Here is a 25,885-nt window from a genome sequence, read left to right as displayed (position 1 = left end):
GATCAGGTTTCAGAGTATGGTGGTGAAATGAGCTCGGTGGGTAAATGCAAAAGTCCCAGATTCCATCCCTGTTCATGTTTCAGTAGACAGCATTCTCACCTCTGAGTAAAAAGGCTGTGGGTTCAAATCCCGCTCCAGAGACTGGAGCACGAGATATTGCCTTTCAGATGAGATGATAAACTGAGACCCTATCTTGCAAAGAAAAGCAGTTTACCCCAGTGTCCTGGTCAACGTATATTCCTCGTCCAGCATTACTAACCTAGATTATCTGGTTATTTATCTCTTTACCGGCTGTGGGACCTTGCAGTCTGCAAAGTGACTGCCGCAATTCCCAACATTGGCCCAAGAGTGACTGCACTTCAAAAGTCCGCGGCTATAAATGTTGGGGCACCCTGAGCTCGTTGAAATACAAATCTTTCTTAATTGACGTTAGCTTGAGCAGCTGTGGGTGATGCTTGAAAACTGACACTCAGGGTTAAGGAGGGCAAAGTCGGCTGGGTTCCTGTTCCTAATGACTGAGTGATCCCTGCTGGAAATTGCAATGAAGCCGCTTGTTGGGCAGCGGTAGAAATAGGCTCTGCGCTGAGGCCTTCCTCAGTTGAGGGATCAGCAAGTTTGCCGATGACACAAAGATTGGCTGGGTGGTTAACAGTGAGGTTGAGTGTCTTGGGTTACAGTAAGATATAGACGAGGTGGTCAAATGGGCGGATAAGTGGCAGATGGAATTTAACCCTGAAAAGTGTGAGGTGATGCACTTTAGAAGGAATAATTTGACAATGAAGTAGACTCTGAAAGGTCTGACACTGGGAAGTTCCAAAGAACAAAGGGACCTTGGCGTGTTTGTTCATAGATCTCTGAAGGCAGGATAATAGGGTGGTGAAAAAGGCATATGGCAACTCGCCTTTATCAATCGGGGTATAGATTACAAAAGCAAGGAGGTCATGATGGAGTTGTATAGAACTTTGGTGAGGTCACAGCTGGAGCACTGTGTGCAGTTCTGGTCACCACATTATAGGAAGGATGTGATCGCACTGGAGGGGGTGCAGAGGAGATTCACGAGGATGCTGCCTGGGATGGAACATTTAAGTTATAAAGAGAGGTTGGATAGGCTTGGGTTGTTTTCTCTGGAGCAGAGAAGACTGAGGGCAATCTGATTGAGGTGTTCAAGATTATGAAGGGCATGGACAGGGTAAATAGGGAGCAGCTGTTCCCCTTAGTTGAAGGGTCAGTTATGAGGGGATACAAATTAAAAGTTAGGGGTGATTTTGAGGGAAAGCCTTTTTCCCCAGAGGGTGGTGACGGTCTGGAATGTGCTGTCTGGGAGGGTGGTCTGTATGCCTCACATCCTTTAAAAAGTACCTGGATAAGTACTTGGCACATCATAACATTCAAGGCCAAGTACTGACAAGTGGGATTAGATGGGCAGGTCGGGGCCTTTCATGCGTCGGTGCGAACTCGATGGGCTGAAGGGCCTCTTCTGCACTGTAGTAAGCTGTGAATAATGAAATCAAACAGTGTCTTGGTGGATACACAAGAATGATCACTTGGACAAAGTACAGAATACTGCACTCATTAGCCATGATCTCACTGATGGAGGAACAGTTTCGATGTATGGCCTCCTCCCATACCAGGGCGGCACGGTAGCACGGTGGTTAGCAGTGCTGCTTCACAGCTCCAGGGACCTGGGTTCAATTCCCGGCTTGGGTCACTGTCTGTGTGGAGTTTGCACATTCTCCTCGTGTCTGAGTGGGTTTCCTCCGGGTGCTCCGGTTTCCTCCCACAGTCCAAAGATGTGCGGGTTCGGTTGATTGGCCATGCTAAAATTGCCCCTTAGTGTCCTGGGATGCATAGATTAGAGGGATTAGCGGGTAAAATATGTAGGGATATGGGGGTAGGGCCTGGGTGGGATTGTGGTCGGTGCAGACTCGTTGGACCGAATGGCCTCTTTCTGTACTGTAGGGTTTCTATGATTTCTATGATACCTAGCTTCTATATCCCAGCAAGGATCAGAGATGAGGAAAAGGATAGGGTGCAATGATTTTGCAATCCCAAGGGACTTTCTGAGGAAGGGCTACAGTGGAATCCTCATCCCACTCAGGAAAAAGATCTTGAGGAACCATTGTTTTATTTACAGGTTTGCTGCATGGAGTGTAATTTTTTTAATTTGCAGCAGGCGGGCAATATGGCGAGGCTAATGAAAAGATGATATTAAATTGCCTTCCTGAACCGCTGCCGGTCTGTCTTGTAGATGCACCCACTGTGTTATTAGGCAGGAACGGTGATACAGTTCCAAATCCGGCTGGTGCGTGACTTGAGGGGAACTTGCAGGTGGTAATGTTGCCATGCATCTGCTGCCTTTGTCCTAGATAGTAATGTCTGAGGTTTTAAAGGAGTTATCTGTCTTGTCTGGCAGAGAGAGACTGAGCCTGTAGTGAGGATGTTGAACTCAGGACCGATCCTGATCAAAGACGAGCACTTTACACGACCGGTCAAGAAGATGGACACGAGCAAAGCACCGCTACACCTTCCCATCCCAGAGATCCGATACGTGGTGAAGGAGATCTCGGTCGTGTGGCACCTGTATGGAGGAAGGGACTTTGGAACTGCCCTCTCTACACGATCACCTGTTCAAAGCAGAACGTGAGTTCCCTATCATTGACCTTGCTGGTCTCCTTTACTGTAATGGTAGCTGTAGCGCACATCACATTAGACTAATAACAAAGAACAGCACAGGAAACAGGGCCTTCGGCCCTCCAAGCCTGTGCCGCTCATTGGTCCAACTAGACCATTCGTTTGTATCCCTCCATTCCCAGACTGCTCATGTGACTATCCAGGTAAGTCTTAAACGATGCCAGTGTGTCTGCCTCCACCACCCTACTTGGCAGCGCATTCCAGGCCCTCCACCACTCTGTGTAAAAAAACGTCCCTCTGATATCTGAGTTATACTTCGCCCCTCTCGCCTTGAGCCCGTGACCCCTCGTGATCGTCACCTCCGACCTGGGAAAAAGCTTCCCACTGTTCACCCTATCTATACTGTTCATAATTTTGTGCACCTCTATTAGGTCTCCCCTCATTCTCCGTCTTTCCAGGGAGAACAAGCCCAGTTTACCCAATCTCACCTCATAGCTAAGACCCTCCATACCAGGCAAACCTTCTCTGCACTCTCTCTAAAGCCCCCATGTCCTTCTGGTAGTGCGGCAACCAGAACTGGACGCAGTACTCCAAATGTGGTCTAACCAGCGTACTATACAGCTGCAACATCAGACTCCAGCTTTTATACTCTATACCCCGTCCTATAAAGGCAAGCATACCATATGCCTTCTTCACCACCTTCTCTACCTGTGCTGCCACCTTCAAGGATTTGTGGACTTGCACACCTAGGTCCCTCTGTGTTTCTGTACTCTTGATGACTCTGCCATTTATTGTATAACTCCCCCCTACATTAGTTCTTCCAAAAATGCATCACTTCGCATTTATCTGGATTAAATTCCATCTGCCATTTCTCCGCCCAATTTTCCAGCCTATCTATATCCTGCTGTATTGCCCGACAATGCTCTTCGCTATCCGTAAGTCCATCTTCGTGTCATCCGCAAACTTGCTTATAACACCAGTTACACCTTCTTCCAAATCATTTATATATATATATCACAAATAGCAGAGGTCCCAGTATAGAGCCCTGCGGAATCGGCATCTCCACATCATGAACATCACTGGTCACAGACCTCCAGCCGGAAAAAGACCTTTCGACTGTTACCCTCTGTCTCCTGTGGCCAAGCCAGTTTTCTACCCATCTAGCCACTAGTAACAGTCAAAAGGTCTTTTTCCGGCTGGAGGTCTGTGACCAGTGGTGTTCATGATGTGGAGATGCCGATTCCGCAGGGCTCTATACTGGGAGCCTTAACCTTCTTAACCAACCTGCCATGTGGGACTTTGTCAAATGCCTTACTGAAATCCATATAGATGACATCCACATCCTTCGTCAACCGTTTTTGTCACTTCCTCAAAAAACTCCACCAAATTTGTAAGGCACAACCTCCCTCTTACAAAACCATGCTGTCTGTCACTAATGAGATTGTTCCGTTCTAAATGCGCATACATCCTGTCTCTAAGAATCCCCTCCAACAACTTCCCTACCACGGACGTCAAGCTCACTGACCTATAATTACCCGGGTTATCCCTGCTACCCTTCTTAAATAACGGTACCACATTCGCTATCCTCCAATCCTCAGGGACCTCACCTGTGTCCAATGAAGAGACAAAGATTTCCGTCAGAGGCCCAGCAATTACATCTCTTGTCTCCCTGAGCAGTCTAGGATAGATGCCATCAGGCCCTGAGGATTTGTCAGTTTTAATGTCACCTAAAAAACCTAACACTTCCTCCCTTGTAATGGAGATTCTCTCTAACGGGTCAACACCTCCCTCTGAGACACTCCCAGTCAACAAGTCCCTCTCCTTTGTGAATATCAATGCAAAGTATTCATTTAGGATCTCCCCTATTCCCTTGGGTTCTAAGCATAATTCCCCTCCTTTGTCTCTGAGAGGTCCGACTTTTTCCCTGACAACTCTTTTGTTCCTAACATATGAATAAAATGCCTTAGGATTGTCCTTAATCCTGTCTGCCAAGAACATTTCGTGACCTCTTTTTGCCCTTCTAACTCCCCGTTTGAGTTCTTTCCTACTCTCTCTCTATTCCTCCAGAGCTCCATCTGTTTTCAGTTGCCTGGACCTAATGTACGCGCCTCTTTTCTTTTTGATCAGATCCTCAATTTCCCTGGTTATCCACGGTTCCCGAATCCTACCTTTCCTATCCTTCCTTTTTACAGCCACATACCTGTCCTGCAGCCTTATCAACTGTTCCTTAAAAGATGTGTATAGTTATGTCCTAATCCATGGCCTCAAACTCCCATCATTAGTGACAGACCTGTATCCACTCTGCTTCACCACTGAAAGTTATCTCTGCACGTTTTGAAATCCGGAACCTTTTATTGCAACGGTGGGGATTATTATCACAGTTCCAAGGATTAAGCTTTCACATACCTTCCAGAATTACAATAACCCTGAAACTCTGACAGCAGGTGCAGATTCTGGACATATTCCTTATGCCTGCTGAGGAAAGGTCCCTGAACATGAATCTATGGAGTTTCTAGCAAGTGTACATAAAGCATGAGGGACAGTAGCTCCCTGGTATATTCACCATGGCAACCTCTCAACCAATCAGAGCTGATTATTGTTCCCTTTTGAAATTTGGTATTGAGTCTGTCCTGATGAGAAGATTAAAAGCTTCAGCAGTATATCTGTTTTTCAGCAACAGTCAAGCTCTACATACAGTTATGTGTCCACTTGGAATAGTGATAGGTCTAGAAAAAAATATATATCACAATTCACTCACACACACTCACACTACTTGGAGGCAGTTGGTAGACGTCCAATGGAAAGCTTAACATCGGGCAGGTACTGGTTTTCCCTCCCCAATCCACAATTCATAGGGCAGCCTTCATTCTGCCTTTCAAGTAGTAACAGGAAAGTGATAAATAGTCAGTTTTGAGACAACATGTACAGTAGTTCACTAGTGAAGGGATGTATTTAGGTATAGATGATTCATGAATACTATGATTGGTATATTGTGTTGAGAAACTCTGGTAGATATCGCTCAGATTGTGGGAGAGCAGGTGAAGTAAGTGAAGAAGCGGTGATTCAGATGACACCAAGATTAGATTTTTAAAGTTTGAAGAATGTTGGAGGATGAGGAGATTGAGGGAGATGAGTTTTTGGAGTCCTGGGAAGAGTTTGGGAGGTGAGGCAGTGGGTGGGGGGGTTAGAGAGAGACATTTAATGGGACTATCATTAATACAGAGACATTTAATGGGACTATCATTAATACAGAGCTTAATTCAGTGATGCTTACAGAACTTATCTGCTGCATTTTTTCTAGTCCTAGATCCGTTTCAAGCTCCACCCAAGCCTCCCCATCTCCATCTTCAGTCCGACACAGTCGTTCTGCGAGGCATATTCAGGGTGGACCTGGGAGGAAGCACGCCATCCTGATGGAGATTCAGCTCAGTAAGGTGAGAGATGAGTATCATGGAGCTGCTATCCTGTGGGTACCATCCTTGGTGCTGCTGCTATTACACTGGCTGAGAGTTTCCGCTTCCCTTTTCCATATTTAAACACCTGCACATGCGTGTGTCACGTGACAGCAAAAACTTTCCATTCCTCTTGCATAGTTCCTTTTGTTTCTCCCTCCCTGCCAGCTTGATCCTAATTTTAAGGCATTGACTCATTACTGCATGCACACATGCCCTCTCTGCCCCCCTCCCCCCCCCCCCCCCCCCCCGCCACTTGTGGGTCCATTTCCCAGTGTACAAAATGTCCGTATTTAACCCATCATTCCACCCAGTTCCTGTGCTACAATTTGAACCATAATTCAGTAGCAGATTGATCTTTTTATATCAAAAATTTCTTTCTCTAAAGGTGAAATTTCAGCATGAAGTTTATCCACAGACCATTAACGATGTAGATCCAGGTTCCACGGAGCGTCCCATCTCACGGCAGGTCTTCATCGTTCAGGATCTTGAGATCAGAGACCGCCTGGCAACATCCCAGATGAACAAGTTCCTCTACTTGTACTCGAGCAAAGAGTTACCGAGAAAGGCTCATTCCAACATGGTGAGGCATGCACTGTGCAGCAGGGAACTCATTTAGCAAGCTTAGGAGGTGAAATACTTCAGCAAGCAGACTGTCTTAAGAGTGGTGAGGCAGTGTGCAGAGGTGGCTGGGTAGCAATGGCTGTATCCGCGTGTTATACATCGAGTTTGAGGAATGGGTGCTCTAAATATTGTTTGTCAGTGTTGTCCGAAGCAGTTAGACTTTGGGAGGGGATACAATGCAGATTCACTAGAATAATGGTGGGGCTAAAATACAGATCAACCATAATCTGATTGAATGGTTGAAGAGGCTCAAGGGGCTGATGGCCTCCTCTTGATTCTCTCTTCCACTGGTTGCATGACCTGCTGGTTGTGTTTGCTTTCGGATGATCCCAGGTTTGATACCAGCCCTGTGAACTAAGGTAGCAGTTTGGGTTCTTGCTGCTGATTTTGGTGCTGCTTGTTTGAACCATCTTTATTAAATTTTTCCCAGTGTTACAAAAATGGTTAAAACAAAAAGCCAATCAAAAAATACATGGAGTGGGCTTTTCCGGTCTTGCTCGCACCAAAATCGGAAAATCCCGCCCCTAGCTTAGGGGTTAAAAAAAATGGGCAAGTTGGGCCGAAGGGCCTGTTTCCGTGCTGTAAACCCCTATGACTTTGTCAGTAATGTGCAGAGAGACCCCTCTAGTCCCAAACAGCAGCTTTCAGAGAGAGACATGATTGGTATCATTTTCGGATTGGAGGCAGGTTGCTAGCGGTGTGCCGCAGGGATCAGTGCTTGGTCCTCTGCTCTTTGTGATTTTTATTAATGACTTAGAGGAGGGGGCTGAAGGGTGGATCAGTAAATTTGCTGATGACACCAAGATTGGTGGAGTAGTGGATGAGGTGGAGGGCTGTTGTAGGCTGCAAAGAGACATAGATAGGATGCAAAGCTGGGCTGAAAAATGGCAAATGGAGTTTAACCCTGATAAATGTGAGGTGATTCATTTTGGTAGGACAAATTTAAATGTGGATTACAGGGTCAAAGGTAGGGTTCTGAAGACTGTGGAGGAACAGAGAGATCTTGGGGTCCATATCCACAGATCTCTAAAGGTTGCCAGTCAAGTGGATAGAGCTGTGAAGAAGGCCTATAGTGTGTTAGCTTTTATTAACAGGGGGTTGGAGTTTAAGAGCCGTGGGGTTATGCTGCAACTGTACAGGACCTTGGTGAGACCACATTTGGAATATTGTGTGCAGTTCTGGTCACCTCACTATAAGAAGGATGTGGAAGCGCTGGAAAGAGTGCAGAGGAGATTTACCAGGATGCTGCCTGGTTTGGAGGGTAGGTCATATGAGGAAAGGTTGAGGGAGCTAGGGCTGTTCTCTCTGGAGCGGAGGAGGCTGAGGGGAGACTTAATAGAGGTGTATAAAATGATGAAGGGGATAGATAGAGTGAACGTTCAAAGACTATTTCCTCGGGTGGATGGAGCTATTACAAGGGGGCATAACTATAGGGTTCGTGGTGGGAGATACAGGACGGATATCAGAGGTAGGTTCTTTACGCAGAGAGTGGTTGGGGTGTGGAATGGACTGCCTGCAGTGATAGTGGAGTCAGACACTTTAGGAACATTTAAGCGGTTATTGGATAGGCACATGGAGCACACCAGGATGATAGGGAGTGGGATAGCTTGATCTTGGTTTCAGATAAAGCTCGGCACAACATCGTGGGCCGAAGGGCCTGTTCTGTGCTGTAATGTTCTATGGTATATTGTGTTCAGAACCCGGCAGTAACTGTTCTTAAAAAAAAAAACACTCCTGAAAGCTTAGCTCTGCTCATTCTCTGTCAATCATCCTAATCAAAACTCCACTCTGAAACCCCAGGTAAGTAGAAATGTATTAACTCAGATTTCAAGATCAGTAGTTATCCCAGATTCTCAGCATGGAGCTGCATGTTTTCTCAAACAAATGGGCACCGTGTTAAACAGAGCTGACTTTTAAACAAACCCTTCACAAGAAACATGATATACCTATATTTCCTAAAGGCACGCAATGTTAATGCACACAGTATTGCCTTATAATTTAAGTAAATACGTTAACCTCTCACTGTCTCTTTTCCAGCTAACTATTAAGGCCTTACACGTGAGTCCAGATTCCACTCGTATGCCTCGTGAGTGCTGTCTACGCATCACACTCATGCCCCTTCGGCTAAACATTGATCAGGTTGGTAGAACCGAGACTGGGAATTTATAGCTTTGGGATGGGGAAAAGATTCATGTCCTCACCTAACCCTCCTCTTTGCAGCAGACTGTCTAGGGTTTACTCTGAAGTGATCTGGGGGAATGTTTCCCTAAACCAATATTAAATCTTTGGGTTTACCAATTTGACCCGAGATGGCCAGCTCTACATTGTGGTTGTACATCTGATAATGGGTCGGGATGCATACCAACTCTTGCTCAAGTGCATGGGCACCGTGGCTCAATGTCTCTCTAATGGCTTAATAGCTAATATTAAAAGGAGCACAAGGAAGTCAGACCACAGGTAATCGTAGTTCATAAAACCCAAACCCTAATGAGTTCAGCCTCTGTAGGACTGTACTCAAGTAAGGATTAGTTCCTGTAAGATGCAAAGCCCCAGTAAGAGTCGGTGTCCCGAGGAAATAACGCAATTATTTCAGTCGGATGATGTCTGCCAGATGTGTTGGTCTGTGCTGTTTGCAGCTTTGAGGGAGGGGAAGATTTTTTTTTAGATTGTAAACTTAAACCTTGAGTTTTCTTTGCTTAATAGTCACTGAGCAAATTGATGTATCTTTCTTGATCCTCCTGAGTTTAGTTTTTTGCAAGCTGTCCTTGATTAATTTGGTTTTCCCTTCTGCCCGCATTCAGGATGCGCTGTTTTTCTTGAAGGACTTTTTCACCAGCCTGGCTGCCGAGGTGGAACTGTTAATTCCTCCTGATCCTGTACAGGAGGGTGAGTATCAACACTTGATAGTCAGACTACAGAGAAAAGTTCCCAAATACAACTATTACAATGAAAGCAGACTGGAGGAGAGAAAAAGATTAAGAATTAGTACTTGGGATGTTCTAAAGCTCCTTTAAACGCAAAGTGTTAATGTATTCATTGTTGACATGCAGGAAATGCAACAGGTAATCTGTGCACAGCAAGCTCCCACAAACACGTTTCATTGAATGCCTGTCTTTATTGATTGGATTGAACATCCTCATTCTGGTCTACCATAGCACTCTCCTCCAGCCCTGTGTGCTAGACTGGGGCCTCGAATCTCCCAACTGTGGCTTAACTCCACCCATTCTGTTCTGTCTTCGACCATTCTAGCCTCATTCTCTAGAACTGTTTCCCGTAATCCCCGCCATCCCTCTTCCCAGATTTGCTGTGCTAACTGTGATGTTTATTCACCTTCAGATTTGCTTATTATTCAAAATAAAGGCAAGCAGCGAGTTGCCATTCCTGCATTAATTACATTTCCCGTCTGTCTGTCCCCAGTGAGAAAATCTCCTGGATCAGATGTAACCAGCAACCTTTCCAAAAACGGAACTAGCCCTGCAGACCACGGTCCCATCATAACTCTCCCAGGTCAAAGCAAACTCAGGCCAGATCCTTTGACCGCTGCTAGCAGGGTGCCGGTCAGCGAGACGAGGGATGCCTTGCCAGCACCATTCCGAGACCAGCCAATCTTCTTCCGGTGAGCATTGCAGTTGTCGATGGGGGCGACAGGCCCATCCTGATAGTCTCTCATTTGACTTCTGGGCCATAAGAAAAAGTAAATGAAGCATTTCGAGAGGAATAGAATTAAAAAGCAGAGATGTTATCCTAAAATTGTTTGGGCCTTGCTTACACTACACCTGGGAACAGCCCTGGTCAGCATATTATGAAAATTATATTGAGCTACTGGGTGCAAAATAAAAATTTACAAGGGTGGATTGAGTGAAGTGAAAGGTCTTGCCTTTCAGAAAGTACTAAATAGGGTTAGGCTCTTTACTCTGAGGGTGACCCTGATAGAGGTCTCTCAAATCCTGAAAGATTTTGATAGGGTAGATGTGAAGATGATGGACAAGACAAGAACTAGGACCATAAGCACAAGCTGATCACTAATAAATCCAATAGGGAATTCAGGAGAAACCCAGAGAATGAGTGAGAATGTGGAACTCTCCACCACAAGGAGTGATTGGGACAAAATAATATTGTCTGCATTTAGGAATAAGCTAGATAAGGAGGAGAAAGAAAGGAATAGAAAATTACAGCTGGGTGAAGTAGGATGGGAAGAAACATAAAGAGCAGTGCAGATCAGATTAATCAGATGGTCTGTTACTGTTCTGCTATTTCTATGTATTTCAGCATAGTCTTCAGTGACTTGAGGTTGTTCAGCTGCATGTTCCATGTATGTAAAGGACTGCAGCCCATATTGTTCCAACATTCACATTCCTAACACTATCTGTTCAGAAAATATTTATCCCTCTTCCACCAAACTTCCTTCTAACCAGAGCTGTGGTGCCTGAAGGTGGAAGAGGCAGAACTATGACTCCAGGTTTAGGTAGGGAGATCTCAGACAGGATTACACAGAAGATTCCTTTGGACTAAGGAACACTGATACCATATGTTGCCATTCTCATTGCTCCTGCCTTTAGTTGAAACAGTTTTTCTTTGAGCATTATCGTAGATATTCTGCATGTTTGTATGTTTAAGAGCTAGAGAGAATCTCCATGTGTTGAACATTGGATGCAAGGCTTGATTAGGTAACGAGAGCACGTGATTTTCAAAGGCCTCAATCCTATTCACTGACAGTGAATTTCATTCTTCATTCCAGGGAATTTCGCTTCACATCCGAGGTGCCAATCCGGCTGGACTACCATGGCAAGCACATGTCCATGGATCAAGTAAGTTGTAAGAAGTTAGAGACCAGCGCTGTGTTTGTGCAACAGAATTCAATCATTGAACAGATCTGGAACTAGCACAGTTCAGCTTCATCCGTTGCACTGGAGATTATACTGTATTTCTAATTAGTTTTATTCCAGTGGGGAACTGTATCCACTGTCTGATGCCACAGCCCTGGTGGATGAAACTGGCAATTCCTCCTACTCTACCACCCACCTCAATAACAGCAAGCATGGACCCAGTGCCTTCCCTCGCCATCGTCCATTCTCTTTGTTAAAGTTTAAAGTTTATTTATTAGTGTCACAAGTAGGCTGACATTCACACTCCAGTGAAGTTCCTGTGAAAATCCCCTAGTCGCCAGACTCTTATCACCTGTTTGAGTACAGTCAGGAGGAATTTAGAATGGCCAATTCACCTAACCAGCACGTCTTCCCGGGAGGAAACCGGAGCGCCTGGAGGAATCCCATACCAACGTGGGGAAAAAGTGCAAACTCCACATACACTCCAAGCTGGGAATCGAATCCAGGTTCCTGGAGCTGTGAGGCAGCAGTGCTAACCGCTCTCTCACTGTATCAACATGGGGCAAAATATGTCAGACTTTAGAAAAGAAGAACTTTATTTACGTACTGATCAGCCTTTATCTCATTGAACTGCAGAAAAGGCTCAAGGGGCTGAATGGCCTCCTCCTGTTACTATCTTCCAGTATAGCAACTTTCATGATCTCTGAATATCTCAAAACACTTTACAGCCATGTAGTCACTGTTCTCATTTAGGGAATGTGACTGTCAATTTGCACACAGCAAGCTCCCACAAACAGCAGAAAAGTAAATAACAGATAATCTGTTAAAGACAAAATACTATGGATGCTGGAATCTGAAACAGATCATCTGTATTTGCTGATGTTTATCAAGGAATAACTATTGACCAGAACACCGGAGGGAGCTCTGTGTGCTTCTTTGAAACATTAACGTTTATGCCGACCTGGAATGTTGGAGAGTATGTTGTCCAGGTTGGAGTCAAAGCCTTCTTTGGACTCATCATTAGCTTCAAGGATTAGGGTGTGCGCACTCAGGACCGTTGCTTGCTGTTTCTTGGTGAGTTGTAGGAGGAGGGTCGTGAGGCTCTCGTTGGTGCTGACGAGGATCTCTGAAAATGGGTTGACGAGTTTGTTCTTGATGGTGAATCCAGTTCCATGTGTCCTGGGTTGATCCTTGGGATGTCCTCTCCAGAACAAAGTGTAGCCACCACCCTTTTCCCTCAGCTGCCCTTGTCCCGCTCTTTGATCTCTTGCAGGGCAGGGACATCACTGTTAAAGTGTCCGAATTCATGGGTAGCAAGAGTAGTTCTCCGTCCCAGTCGATTGTTTTGCTCATTATCCATAAGTGTTTGTACATTCCAGGTTCCAAGATTGAGTTTAACTTTGATTTTCTGATTGCAGCTAGATGAATCTGCTGGGTGCAGTTTTCCAGCCAGGTTGTAGAAAGAATGGACTATATTTAGGGCACCTTTTCTAACCTTTCTCCCATGTGGGGTGAACAGAGTGGACCCTGAAGAGGGCTGCTCAGTCATGAAGAAAGCTGCCAAAACACACTCTTATTCTGATTCCAAAAGCGAGATGACGGAATGAAAGTCCACTGCCTACATGCTGATCTGAGGCTAGGGACTTCCAGATGTCATGGTCCTGTTCCCCTCGCCTCTCGCCGATCGCTGTAGGACTTGTCTGATTGGGGGGGGAGGGAGGTGTTGGTTTCCTCTAGGTAGACGTAGACGCCTGGTGCGGGACATCTAACAGGGGAATGCTGTTGCACGCCAGCAGACACACGATTCCTGGGTGCCTGGGTGGGATTGTGGTCAGTGCAGACTCGATGGGCCAAATGGCCTCCTTCTGCACTGTAGGGTTTCTATGATTTCTATGATTCTTGACAGAGGATACGTCCAGCTCCAGTGGCAAGGGAACCTTGACAACTGGGGATCTCCCTCTTGCTGCAGCCTTCATCCACTGTCGCAGCCATTGATACCATCCGAGAATCTTCCACCCGATCCACCGTTGAGGACTTGTTTAGGATTGCGCTTCGTCTGATTCCTCTCCTCCGACCTTGCCGTCATGGGTCACCCTGCCCGGAGTTTAAGACTCCCGATGGGATCACTCTCTGGATTAACAAAAAGTTCGAGCCTCTCCACCACGGCAAGGTAGCAATCCAAGGAAAGGTTGATTCTTAACTGCCCTCTGAAATGTCTAAGAAGCCACTTAGTTCAAGGGCAGTTAGGGATGGGCAACAAATGCTGGCTTTGCCAGCGATGCCCACGTCCCATGAAAGAATAAAAAAAATTATAAAATAGTCACATCATAGAAGAAGACAATTTGACCAATCATGTTCATGCAGGCTCTCTGTGAAAGAGCATCACAGCTAGTTCTATTCTTCTGCCTTTTCCATGTGGCTCTGTAAACTATTTCAGATAATTATCCAATTCCTTTTTGAAAGCCATAAACTGCCTCCATACGCTCTCAGGCCATGCGTTCCAGACCCTAACCACTCACTGCATTTAAGGAAAAGATTTTACTTTTGTCTCCTTTGGCTCTTTTGCTTAAGTGCAGTGCCCAAACTGCACACAATACACAAGCTGAGGCCAAACCAGTGTTTTATAAAGGTCCACCATAACTTCCTTGCTTTTGATTTGATTTATTATTGTCACACGTATTAGTATACAGTGAAAAGTAGTGTTTCTTGCGCGCTTTGCAGACAAAGCATACCGTTCATAGAGAAGGAAAGGGGAGAGTGCAGAATGTAGTGTTATAGTCACAGCTAGGGTGTAGAGAAAGATCAACTTAATGCAAGGTAGGTCCATTCAAAAGACTGATGGCAGCAGGGAAGAAGCTGTTCTTGAGTTGGTTGGTACGTGACCTCAGACTTTTGTATCTTTTTCCCATTGCAAGAAGGTGGAAGAGAGAATGTCCGGGGTGCATGGGGTCCTTAATTATGCTGGCTGCTTTTCCGAGGCAGCGGGAAGTGTAGACCGAGTCAATGGATAGGAGGCTGGTTTGCGTGATGGATTGGACTACATTCACGACCTTTTGTAGTTTCTTGCGGTCTTGGACAGAGCAGGAGCCATACCAAGCTGTGATACGGCCAGACAGAATGCTTTTTATGGTGCATCTGTAAACGTTGGTGAGAGTCATAGCGGACATGCCAAATTTCCTTCTCAGCAAGTAGAGAAATTGGTGGGCTGGCTTAACTGTAGTGTCGGCATGAGGGGTACCAGGACAGGTTGTTGGTGATCTGGACACCTAAAAAGTTGAAGCTTTCAACCACTTCAACTTCGTCGCCGTTGATGTAGACGGGACATGTCCTCCACTACGCTTCCTGAAGTCGATGACCATCTCCTTTGTTTTGTTGACATTGAGGGAGAGATTATTGTTGCCGCACCAGTTTACCAGATTCTCTATCTCATTCCTGTACTCTGTCTCATCGTTGTTTGAGATCAGACCCACTACGGTGGTGTCGAAAGCAAACTTGAAAATCGGGTTGGAGGGGAATTTGGCCGCACAGTCACAGGTGTATAAGGAGTATAGTCGGGGGCTGAGAACACAGCGTTGTGGGGCACCGGTGTTGAGGATGCCTCTGTTTATAAACCCAGGATCCTGTTACCTTATTAACCCCTTTCTCAGCCTGTACTACCACCTTCAATGATTTGTGCACAAAAGTTAGGGTTTGGTGTTCTCTGCACCCCTTTTAGAATTGTATCTTTTATTCTATATTACACTTTAATAGAAAGAGCGAGGAGAGTTCAAACTGAATTCTCTATTTGTTTTGTTTAATTTAATCAGGCTGGAAGCAGATATCTTGCTCAGCATGTCCTGATTGTTGAGGTGGAGGGATATGAACTGTATCCACAATCACTGGAGAAAGCTTGTTCCAAGGCAGAAACATTGTGAAACAGTACTGAGTTAAATGCAGCCTGATCACAAAGATCACATAACTCTTATCCCCCTGTTTCTGTATTACAGGGCACCTTAGCAGGGATTCTAATTGGACTGGCCCAGCTGAACTGCTCTGAGTTGAAGTTGAAGAGACTGTGTTACAGACATGGGTAAGAATATAGTCCATCCTCGATTCCAATACCCTCCTCACCATTCTGAATTTGTCTCACTTTTTAAAAACTAATTTACAGGATGTGGGCATTGCTGGCTAGGCCAGTATTTATTCCCCATCCATAATTGTCCTTGTGAAGTTGCTGGTGAACTATTTTCTTCAACCGCTGCAGCTCCTTTGGTGTAAGTACACCCAGAGTATTGTTAGAGAGGGAGTTCCAGAAGTTGGACCCAGCAACAGTGAAGGAACAGCGATTTATTTCTCAGTCGGGATGGTGAGAAACTTGGAGGGGAACCTCCAGTGGTGGTATTTGCTGCCCTTTGAGATGATGGAAGTTGTGGGCTTGGAAGGTGCTATCAAAGGGGCCTTGGTGAGTTCCTGCAGTGCTGGACGCTATTCGGCCCATTGAGTCTGCACTGACCTACTCCCATAACTCCACATATTTACCCTAATCTCCTTGACACTAGGTCAATTTATCATGGCCAATCCTCCTACCCCACACATCTTTGGACTGTGGGAGGAAACCGGAGCACCCAGAGGAAACCCACGCAGACACGGGAAGAACATGCAAACGTCCCACAGACAGTGATCCAAGGCCAGAATTGAACCCGGGTCCCTGGCACTATGAGGCAGCAGTGCTAACCACTGTGCACTGGTGGTGGAAGAAGTGAATGTTTAAGGTGATGGATGGGGTGTCAGTTAAGCGGGCTGCTTTATCCTGGATGGTGTTGAGCTTCCTGAGTGTTGCTGGAGCTGAACTCACCCAGGCAAGTGGGGAGTATTCTATCACACTCCTGACTTGTGCCTTGTATATTGTGGGCAGGCTTTGGGGAGTCGGGAGGTGAGTTATTTGCCATAGGATTCCTAGCCTTTGCTCTTGTAGTCACTGTGTTTATGTGGTGAGTCCAGGATCTGTCTGGATCTGCCATTTGGGAGGAACAAAACAACAATCCTTCTGGCTTCCCTGTTGGATATCCTGGGGTGGCACGGTGGTTAGCATTGCTGCCTCAGTGCCAGGGATCCGGGTCCAATTCCTGGCTTGGGTCACCGTCTGTGTGGGGTTTGCATGTTCTCCCATGACTGCGAGGGTTTCCTCCGGGGGCTCCGGTTTCCTCCAGTCTGAAAGGCGTGCTGGTTAGGTGCATTGACCCGAACAGGCAGTGTACTGTGGTGACTCGGGGAATTTCACAGTAACTTCATTGCAGTGTTAATGTAATCCTTAGTTGTGATGACTAAATAAACTTTTTTAATGGGTTCCCCAGGGTCCTGAGAGGAGGCTGTTCTCACTGTGGTATTAGTCAGGAACTGTACAGTGATGGAATCAGTGTGGGGTTCTGTGACCCTCACGCTGAGATTGGCCAGTGTGGCTTTGAAGTCCAGGCGTCTCCCATCAACCAGCTTCGACCTCCAGGTTCAGTCTGCGAATCCATGTGATTCCAGTTGGATACCTCAGCATTCCCGGTTCCCAGATCAGTCCCCTTCCCGTCGCACCCACTCAGCTCTCCCATTGAATGTGTGCGGTTTGTCCTGCAGATTGCTGGGAGTGGACAAGCTGATTTCCTACGCACTGAACGAATGGTTGACTGACATCAGGAAAAACCAGCTGCCTGGTATTCTTGGAGGCGTTGGACCCATGCACTCCTTGGTGCAGTTAGGTGAGTGTTGATAATACAAAGAAAACAAAACAGCTCGTAGTGTAGGACAGAGTGTAAGTGGCACCTTGAGATCCAAGGAACTGACTATCTTGTGAGTTAGTCAGTGTTGTCGGTTTTCAGTTCACTCCTCTTGCTGAAACAATCACTAAATTATAGTAATAAATGTATTCAAATGACAGGAACAGATTTATTAACTTTTATCTAATGAATAATTAAACAATTTAAATTACAAATGCAAGAATTTAAGCATTTCAGTTTTACTTGGTCAAGTAACATTTGTGGAGATGACCATCTCCAACAAGACCTAACCCAACCATAGCCCCTTGACATCTAATGTCATTACCATCACTGAATCCCCCACTATCCACATCCTGGGGGTTACCATTGACCAGAAACTGAACTGGACTAGCAATATAATTACAAGAACAGGCACGATTCTGGAGTGTAATGGAACTCTCTCCACTTACCAGGACAGGTGCAACACTCTCAATCTTCATGCAGGTCAGTATTTATCCAGGACAAGCAGCCCCTACGTTGACAAACAGTTGTATTGTTTGCAACAGGGAGGCAAGGAAATGCTAACCAATCAGAGAATCTATTTGCACAGAAAGCAGTGTGAATTTGCAAAGGAATTATACCTTATGCATTTCTGATTATAAACTGAATGAAGCTGTACAACTCCTAGCTAATCTTAGTGAATGGACAGTGGGTTTGGATAAATATTGCATTTCAGTGGGGCAGGCAGGAAGTTTTAAACATGACAGTAAACGATAATAGAATGTGCAACCAGGTGTCTGAATGACTTTCCCTATCTTTGATTAGTTCAAGGGCTGAAGGACCTGGTCTGGCTGCCCATAGAGCAGTATCGCCGTGATGGACGCATTGTGAGAGGTCTCCAACGAGGAGCAGCCTCATTTGGGACTTCCACCGCCATGGCTGCCCTGGAGCTGACAAATCGACTTGTACAGACCATACAGGTAACACAGATTGCTAACCGCAGGTACATGGGAACTGACTATTAAATGTTATTGGTCCATCAGATTCTGTCAGTCACTCTCCCGCAGCAGATATAGTTGTTGAAGCAGTGACTGTGTAATTTTTCTTAATTTGTTTTTAAAATGTGAGTATTGCTCACAAAGTTGTCATTAATGACCTATCCCTAGTCCCTAACTTGAGTATCTTGCTTGGATCCATTTCAGATATCAATTAAGAGTCAATTGTATTGATGTGAGACTGGAGTAACATAACAGCCAGACTGCTTGAGCAGGGCAGGTTTCCTTCCCTAAAAGACATTAGTGAATAGTTGGGTTTTTGCCACAATCTGAATGGGCGGATTGGTCTAATTCTGCTCCTCTGTCTTATGTTCTACCTCAGATGTTTTTATTGACTTTGGCAGGCAGCAGCTGAGACAGCCTATGACATGGTTTCCCCCGGTCCTACTACACACAGTTTGATGAGGACCAAGCGCATCTCTCAACATCGATTGGCTCATCAACCTGTCGATCTACGAGAAGGAGTGGCTAAGGCATATGATGTAGTCAAAGAGGTGAGGTGACAGTGTTTGCTAGATAATGCCAGCAATTTATAATGAGTCTCTGATATATCTATTGGCGTACTCAGAACTACAACTAAATGTGTTACAATAACATGGATCATGTTATGATCAGAAAATCCCTATCCTCTCAGCTCAATGTAGACATGTGAACTAAAGAGACAGAAACGTCTGGTGAATGACCTTTATCTTTGTGATTTTTATAAATGGCCTGGATGAGGAAGTGGAGGGATGGGTTGGTAAGTTTGCTGATGACACAAAGGTTGGAGGTGTTGTGGATAGTGTGGAGGGATGTCAGAAGTTGCAGCGAGACATTGATAGGATGCAAGACTGAGCGGAGAAGCGGCAGATGGAGTTCAACCCAGATAAGTGTGAGGTGGTTCATTTTGGCAGGTCAAATAGGATGGCGGAATATAATATTAATGGTAGGACTCTTGGCAGTGTGGAAGATCAGAAGGATCTTGGGGTCCGAGTTCATAGGACGCTCAAAGCAGCTGTGCAGGTTGAGGCTGTGGTTAAGAAGGTGTATGGTGTACTGGCCTTCATCAATCGAGGAATTGAGTTTAGGAGTCATGAGATAATGTTGCAGCTATACAAGACCCTGGTCAGACCACACTTGGAGTACTGTGCTCAGTTCTGGTCGCCTCATTACAGGAAGGATGTGGAAGCCATAGAAAGGATGCAGAGGAGATTTACAAGGATGTTGCCTGGGTTGGGGAGCATGCCTTATGAGGATAGGTTGAGTGAGCTCGGCCTTTTCTCCTTGGAGAGACGAAGGATGAGGGGTGACCTGATAGAAGTGTATAAGATATTGAGAGGTATTGATTGAGTGGATAGTCAGAGGCTTTTTCCCAGGGCTGAAATGGTTGCCACAAGAGGACACAGGTTTACGGTGCTGGGGAGTAGGTACAGAGGAGATGTCAGGGGTAAGTTTTTCACTCAGAGGGTGGTGGGTGTGTGGAATGGGCTGCCAGCAACAGTGGTGGAGGCGGATTCGATAGGGTCTTTTAAGAGACTTTTAGATAAGTACATGGAACTTAGTAAGATAGAGGGTTATAGGTAAGCCTAGTAATCGCTAAGGTAGGGACATGTTCGGCACAACTTTGTGGGTTGAAGGGCCTGTATGTATTGTGCTGTAGTTTTTCTATGTTTCTATGAGAATATAAACCAAATACATGTGAAATAGTCATTTTAATACTCACATCAGGAGTTTGTGAACTAAACGCTCTGACTGCTCACTTTCTCCAAGATAGAATGCCATTGTTCACTGGTGTTGCTGTAGGTTTGTACACTTCAGTACTGCAGACTCAGAATAAGTACGCTTGGAAGGCATGCACGCCTGCAGTATGTACATACGCCTTCAGTATGTACATACGCCTGCAGTATGTACATACGCCTGCAGTATGTACATACGCCTTCAGTATGTACATACGCCTGCAGTATGTACATACGCCTGCAGTATGTACATACGCCTTCAGTATGTACATACGCCTTCAGTATGTACATACGCCTGCAGTATGTACATACGCCTGCAGTATGTACATACGCCTTCAGTATGTACATACGCCTTCAGTATGTACATACGCCTTCAGTATGTACATACGCCTTCAGTATGTACATACGCCTTCAGTATGTACATACGCCTTCAGTATGTACATACGCCTTCAGTATGTACATACGCCTTCAGTATGTACATACGCCTGCAGTATGTACATACGCCTGCAGTATGTACATACGCCTTCAGTATGTACATACGCCTTCAGTATGTACATACGCCTTCAGTATGTACATACGCCTTCAGTATGTACATACGCCTGCAGTATGTACATACGCCTGCAGTATGTACATACGCCTTCAGTATGTACATACGCCTTCAGTATGTACATACGCCTTCAGTATGTACATACGCCTTCAGTATGTACATACGCCTGCAGTATGTACATACGCCTTCAGTATGCCGGGGTACAGGCAGACAAGCGCACAGTATGTAATGTCAGTGGGTAGCACACTCACCTCTGAGGCTGAAGGTTCAGATTTTAAATCCCAGTCCAAATATTGAGCTCAAAAATCAGTCTCAACAGAGCAGGGCAGCACTCGGGCAATGCTGTTGGCACTACTGGAGCTGCCATCTTCTGAATGAGATATTAAGCTGAGGCCCTGTCTGCCCATTGAAGATCCCATGGCACCATTTTGAAGAAGAATGGGAGTGTTGACTGCAGTATCCTGGTCGGTACTTGTCCCTGACTCAACCTCTCAGAAACGGGTTCCACATTGCTGTTTGTGGGATCTTACTGTGTAAATTGGCTGCTACATTTCAGTGATTGGCTGCAAAGTGCTATGAGATGCCCATTGGTGCAATATAAATGCAAGTTTGTTATTTTCTCTTTTCTCAACTTAAGAGGTAGGCCAGGATTGTGACCTTACCCCCTTACCCCCCCTCGCAGTTCTAGACTCCGTTTTTCATGTCATCCATATAGAAAAATTCGGCTTTAACCTCTCGATAATATAATCCCATCGCTGACAGATACTTATTCCAGCATTTCCTTGTAATCCCAGGTTCACTACCAGAGAATGTCACTTTCCTTGTTGCTAACTTTTAATGATGTGTGGTTCTGTGTTTTTGTGCAGGGATTCACAGACACAGCTCATATGATCTATGAGACTGCGACGCGGGAGCATGAGCAAAGGGGGATGACGGGCGCGGTGGGAGGAGTGTTGCGGCAGATCCCACCAGCTGTGGTGAAGCCATTAATCGTGGCGACGGAGGCCACCTCCAATGTTCTTGGTGGAATGCGAAACCAGATCCAACCAGATGCCCGTCAGGAAGAGTCCCAGAAATGGCGTCTCGGCGAGCAGTAACCGCGCTGGAACAATTTTTTGGGAAAGAGGAGAAGTAGTGTTGATAAAGCCTTGAGATCCCGGTGCTGGGACCCCGCCGGGAGTGACTGCACGTTACACTTTCCAGCCTGTATATTTTGGTCTCCCTTAGTTCTGTGAGGTTAAAAATGAAACGCGCAGTGTCCATAAGGTGAGCTGTAGCTTTAACTAATTTGACTGATTTGGTGGCTGCGTAGACTATTCCCTGATTTATTATAGAGATGGCATGGAGATATTATATTTTTAAAAAATAGAACAGTGAATGGTGTGGCGGCCTCAGTGAATATTGTGCGGCTCCCTCTGTTTTGTATAATAGTGAGATCGAGGCCATTAGTGGTTGGATAGGATGAGGATTGTAAACCCACAAGCTGCCAGGGATGATTTGTGGCTTTTTTTTCATGCATTGACTCAGAAGCAAGGGTGCCAATTATTCTCTCACCCCAGCCCAGCTGCTTGTGACTGTCATGTCCCCCCACCCACCCGAGATCTGCTTCATCAACCTCCCATGGTTCCCAAGCCCCAGTGTTCAGCCTCTTCAAGGCTCAAAACAGAATCGGCTTTCTGTTGCTACGCACTGCTTAATCCGCTGTTAGGCAACCTGGGAAATGTGTTGCTTAGATCTTTGTTGCAAAGGATTTGAATTGAATCAAAGGTGTGTAGTTAATTCCTGGTTCCTTTCTCTTCTGGATCAGCCTGGCATTGTGCGCCCCCCAGTCCTGTGGTAACAAGGCAGCCCCAGCCAGCACATTGAAAAGAAAAATAACACAAGCCCCACAGCCCGAGCAGTAGCAATATCGATAGAAACGTGGGACCAAGTTGCCTGAACACCCTCTTGGGAAGGGTGGGGTGGTTTGAAGAGCTTTTAAAGATTTTAATTGTTTATTTTGGGGGTTTTGACAATGAGAGGAAATGAGGGGAGGGATTAATGACTATCCACTCATTGCCAATGGGGAAACATCACATTCTCAGACCTCTGCTGTGAGTTGTCCACAATCAGCTATGTAAACATTAGCTCCCCCCCGCCAAGTATACCAAGCTTTACTCCCTTTCCTCCTTTGAAACTAATTAAAGCCAATTAAATCTGTAATATATGCAGCAGAAAGTGAACTTGACAGAGGAAGTGATTGGAACTGGTGAGTGTTTCAGATCCTTAACATCCTAGAACCTCATTTCATTTTTTTTCCCTTTACGTCAAACGGCGTTACGTTGGTAACCCACGGTCAGCAAGCTAAACCTGTTGCTCACTTCCCATACCTGTCCGATCTCGGGTTAATCAACTGAGAAGGGAAGCATGGAGGTGGTTACTAATGGGCTCCCACTAAGATGGTCAGTTATCTCCTTCAGATGGACATCCCTTCATTATACAGTGCAGAGAAAGGTCATTTCCTGCTCTTCAACATTAGCGTTTTGTGGGAGAGAGGAGTTATTTTATTATTTCATATTTTTTGGTGCTATTGATGTCCTTCAGTCAACATCGAGTTAAAAAGGAAAAATATGCAGTGGTAGGTGGCGAGTCCAGTTTGGGATGTAGAGCGCATGGCACAGACTAGGAACAGTTGTCCAATTAATTCTGTCTTCTGTACTGTCAGTGGGGCCCTGACTGAATTATTTTCCTCAGTGCACTCAGTGCCATACTCTCCCTTTCTCTGTACCTGTTCCTGACAACAGGACCTGTTGCTTGGAGAAGGGATTCCTTAAAGGTGCAGCAACCTTACTGCTTGCACTTGCCACTGTGATCCAAAGTATTGTTTTTTTTTTAAATTGGGCAAAAGAAGAATATAAATAAGGGATAAGATTGGAAAACCACCTCATCCCCTTCTACAGAGAACACTTTGTTTAAAAAAATTTAGAGAGCCAGAATTAGAAACCTGACCAACTGCCCCAAACTTGTGTATCACTCTTGCTTTTCAAAATTTGCTCTTAAAAGATAACTTCCTTGCAACGTTACCGTGCCCTGTGGATACAGCTGCAAATACTCAGTCGGGTTGTTAAGATTTTTGTTGCTTTGTATAAATTTTTAATTTCTTTTGTACAGCAGATTATAAAACCTTTTGTGGGTTTATTTAGAATTGTCTGTTACCATAACTGTACATATTTCTGAATAATGTTGCTGTGGGTGTATCATAGCGATGGTTATGAAGGAATGTACCATAGTCAATGTACTTAAGAAAGGGAAGAAAATAAATAATACACAGTCGTGTGTGTATGTGTACACTAGCCTGCTTTGCTGTCTGTTGTTTCCATAGTGGTAAAGTTATACTGTTTTGAGTGACACAGTGCTTTAAGCTTCTGAAGCAGCAAACGTCTCAGATTCCAGAGGCTGGGCATCGATAAGACCCAGTCACCTGCAGTAAATCCAAGATTTGAGCAGCCTCACAGGCGTCGTTATACATTATGGGTTTCAAATAAAGTTATGGAACAGAAGGAGGCCATTCAGCCCACTGTGCCTGTTGTGAAAGATTTAAAGTCTCTGGCGGTCTGTTCAATAGTTTGAAGCTAATTCTGTATTGGTAACTGTTATTTTTATTAAGGATCAGTGAGAGTCAATACATTTATCTGAGCAGCAGTTTGAGGAACAGTTAATGGCATTTTTCAGTTAATAGCATGGCCCTTTCCTCGTGCATTATTCTTAAAAATTTGCTTGTACCTATCTGGATCATAGGATTTAGGAGCAGGAGGAGGCCATTCAGCCCTTCAAGCCTGCTCCACCATTCAATACGATCATGGCTGATCTGGCTCCACTTTCTTGTCAGCCCATAATAACCCTTGACACCCTCATTAATCAAGAATATATCGACATCTGGCTTGAATATATTCAATGACTCAGCCTCCGTTGCTCTCTGAGGGAGAGAATTCCACAGACCAGCGGAGAGAAAAAAATTCTTATCTCCATTTTAAATGGTGGACCTCTTAAACTATATCCCCTAGTTCTAGTCCCACAAGTGGAAACGTTTGGCATCCATGTCATCAAACCCTTCAGGATCTTTTATGTTTTAATAAGATCACCCCTCAAGGTAGGATAGAACTCCAATGGGTATCAGCCTAGCCTGTTCATGAGTCAGTGCAGACACGATGGGCCGAATGCCTCCTGCACTGTAGGGATTCTGTGATACCTCTAACCTTTTTTCATAGGGTGAGCCCCTCATCCCTGGAATAAGTCAAGTAAAGCTTCCCTGAACTGCTTCTAACACAATTACATTTTTTACAAGTCTATGATTCAGTTTCACTTTAAAATTTACCTGTATTGTAACTGAGGTTTTATGACACATGTACAATTACTGGCTTTTTTTTAAACTTAGTTGTTGCTTAGCAACCAGAGGCCCACACTGAAAAGCAGAAACAGTTGAGAGTTCCTGGAGAAAGCAGCGCTCTCAGAAACTGCCAGGATGGGCAGGACAACAAAGGGGTAGAAAGTAAGTCCCAGAACTCAAGAATAGAGTTCCAGAGATCAAGGAATGAAAAGAGAAGTCCCAAGAAAACTGAAGTCCGAGAGAAAGAGAACCAGAATCTGAACAAGGTATAGTTCGCTGAAGTTCATTATAGAATCATAGAAACCCTACAGTACAGAAAGAGGCCATTCGGCCCATCGAGTCTGCACCAACCACAATCCCACCCAGGCCCTACCCCCATATCCCTACATATTTACCCACTAATCCCTCTAACCTACGCATCTCAGGACACTAAGAGGCAATTTTTAGCATAGCCAATCAACCTAACCCACACATCTTTGGACTGTGGGAGGAAACCGGAGCACCTGGAGAAAACCCACGCAGACACGAGGAAAATGTGCAAACTCCACACAGACAGTGACCCAAGTTGGGAATCGAACCCGGGTCCCTGGAGCTGTGAAGCAGCAGTGCTAACTGCTGTGCCAAAGTTAGAGGGGGGCTCCCAGTTAAATAGAGCTGCAAGATGTAGACCGAGAGAAGTCAGCTAGGAAGATGTCAGACATCCGTGATGACCTTCGGGTCAAAGAACAAAGAAAAGTACAGCATATGAACAGGCCCTTCGGCCCTCCAACCCTGTGCCAATCATGATGCCCTAACTAAACTAAAAACCAAACCTTCTGCCCTTACTCGGTCATTGATACCTTAATGCAGCCTGTGAAGCAGTCGTGTTCTGGCAGCATGACTGGGTACCTGAGGGATTGTGTGGAAGCTTGAATGCATATTGCAATCCAAGGCAGAGGAATACTGA

At 45.3% G+C, this 25,885-nt stretch overlaps 1 protein-coding gene across 4 annotated transcripts in view; it reads left to right on the top strand.

The window, feature by feature from the left end:
- Positions 1–23,905, top strand: part of atg2b (autophagy related 2B) — a 74,112-nt gene extending 50,207 nt beyond the window's left edge. For all 4 annotated transcript variants that reach the window (XM_078234549.1, XM_078234547.1, XM_078234548.1 and 1 more), the window contains 12 exons: positions 2,414–2,640; positions 5,933–6,065; positions 6,472–6,666; positions 8,745–8,846; positions 9,509–9,593; positions 10,125–10,323; positions 11,446–11,515; positions 15,520–15,602; positions 17,138–17,259; positions 18,082–18,236; positions 18,656–18,805; positions 21,440–23,905. In XM_078234549.1, coding sequence (XP_078090675.1) covers positions 2,414–2,640; positions 5,933–6,065; positions 6,472–6,666; positions 8,745–8,846; positions 9,509–9,593; positions 10,125–10,323; positions 11,446–11,515; positions 15,520–15,602; positions 17,138–17,259; positions 18,082–18,236; positions 18,656–18,805; positions 21,440–21,670 — 1,752 coding nt within the window. In that variant the 3' untranslated portion in view covers positions 21,671–23,905. The remainder of the gene's footprint in view (positions 1–2,413; positions 2,641–5,932; positions 6,066–6,471; positions 6,667–8,744; positions 8,847–9,508; positions 9,594–10,124; positions 10,324–11,445; positions 11,516–15,519; positions 15,603–17,137; positions 17,260–18,081; positions 18,237–18,655; positions 18,806–21,439) is intronic.
- The last annotated feature ends 1,980 nt before the right edge of the window (positions 23,906–25,885 follow it).

The sequence above is a fragment of the Mustelus asterias genome, chromosome 18 (assembly GCF_964213995.1).
Source record: "Mustelus asterias chromosome 18, sMusAst1.hap1.1, whole genome shotgun sequence".
In the NCBI taxonomy this organism is placed as follows: domain Eukaryota; kingdom Metazoa; phylum Chordata; class Chondrichthyes; order Carcharhiniformes; family Triakidae; genus Mustelus; species Mustelus asterias.
The sequence above is the reverse complement of the archived record's forward strand: the minus strand, read 5'-3'. Positions and strand labels throughout refer to the sequence as shown.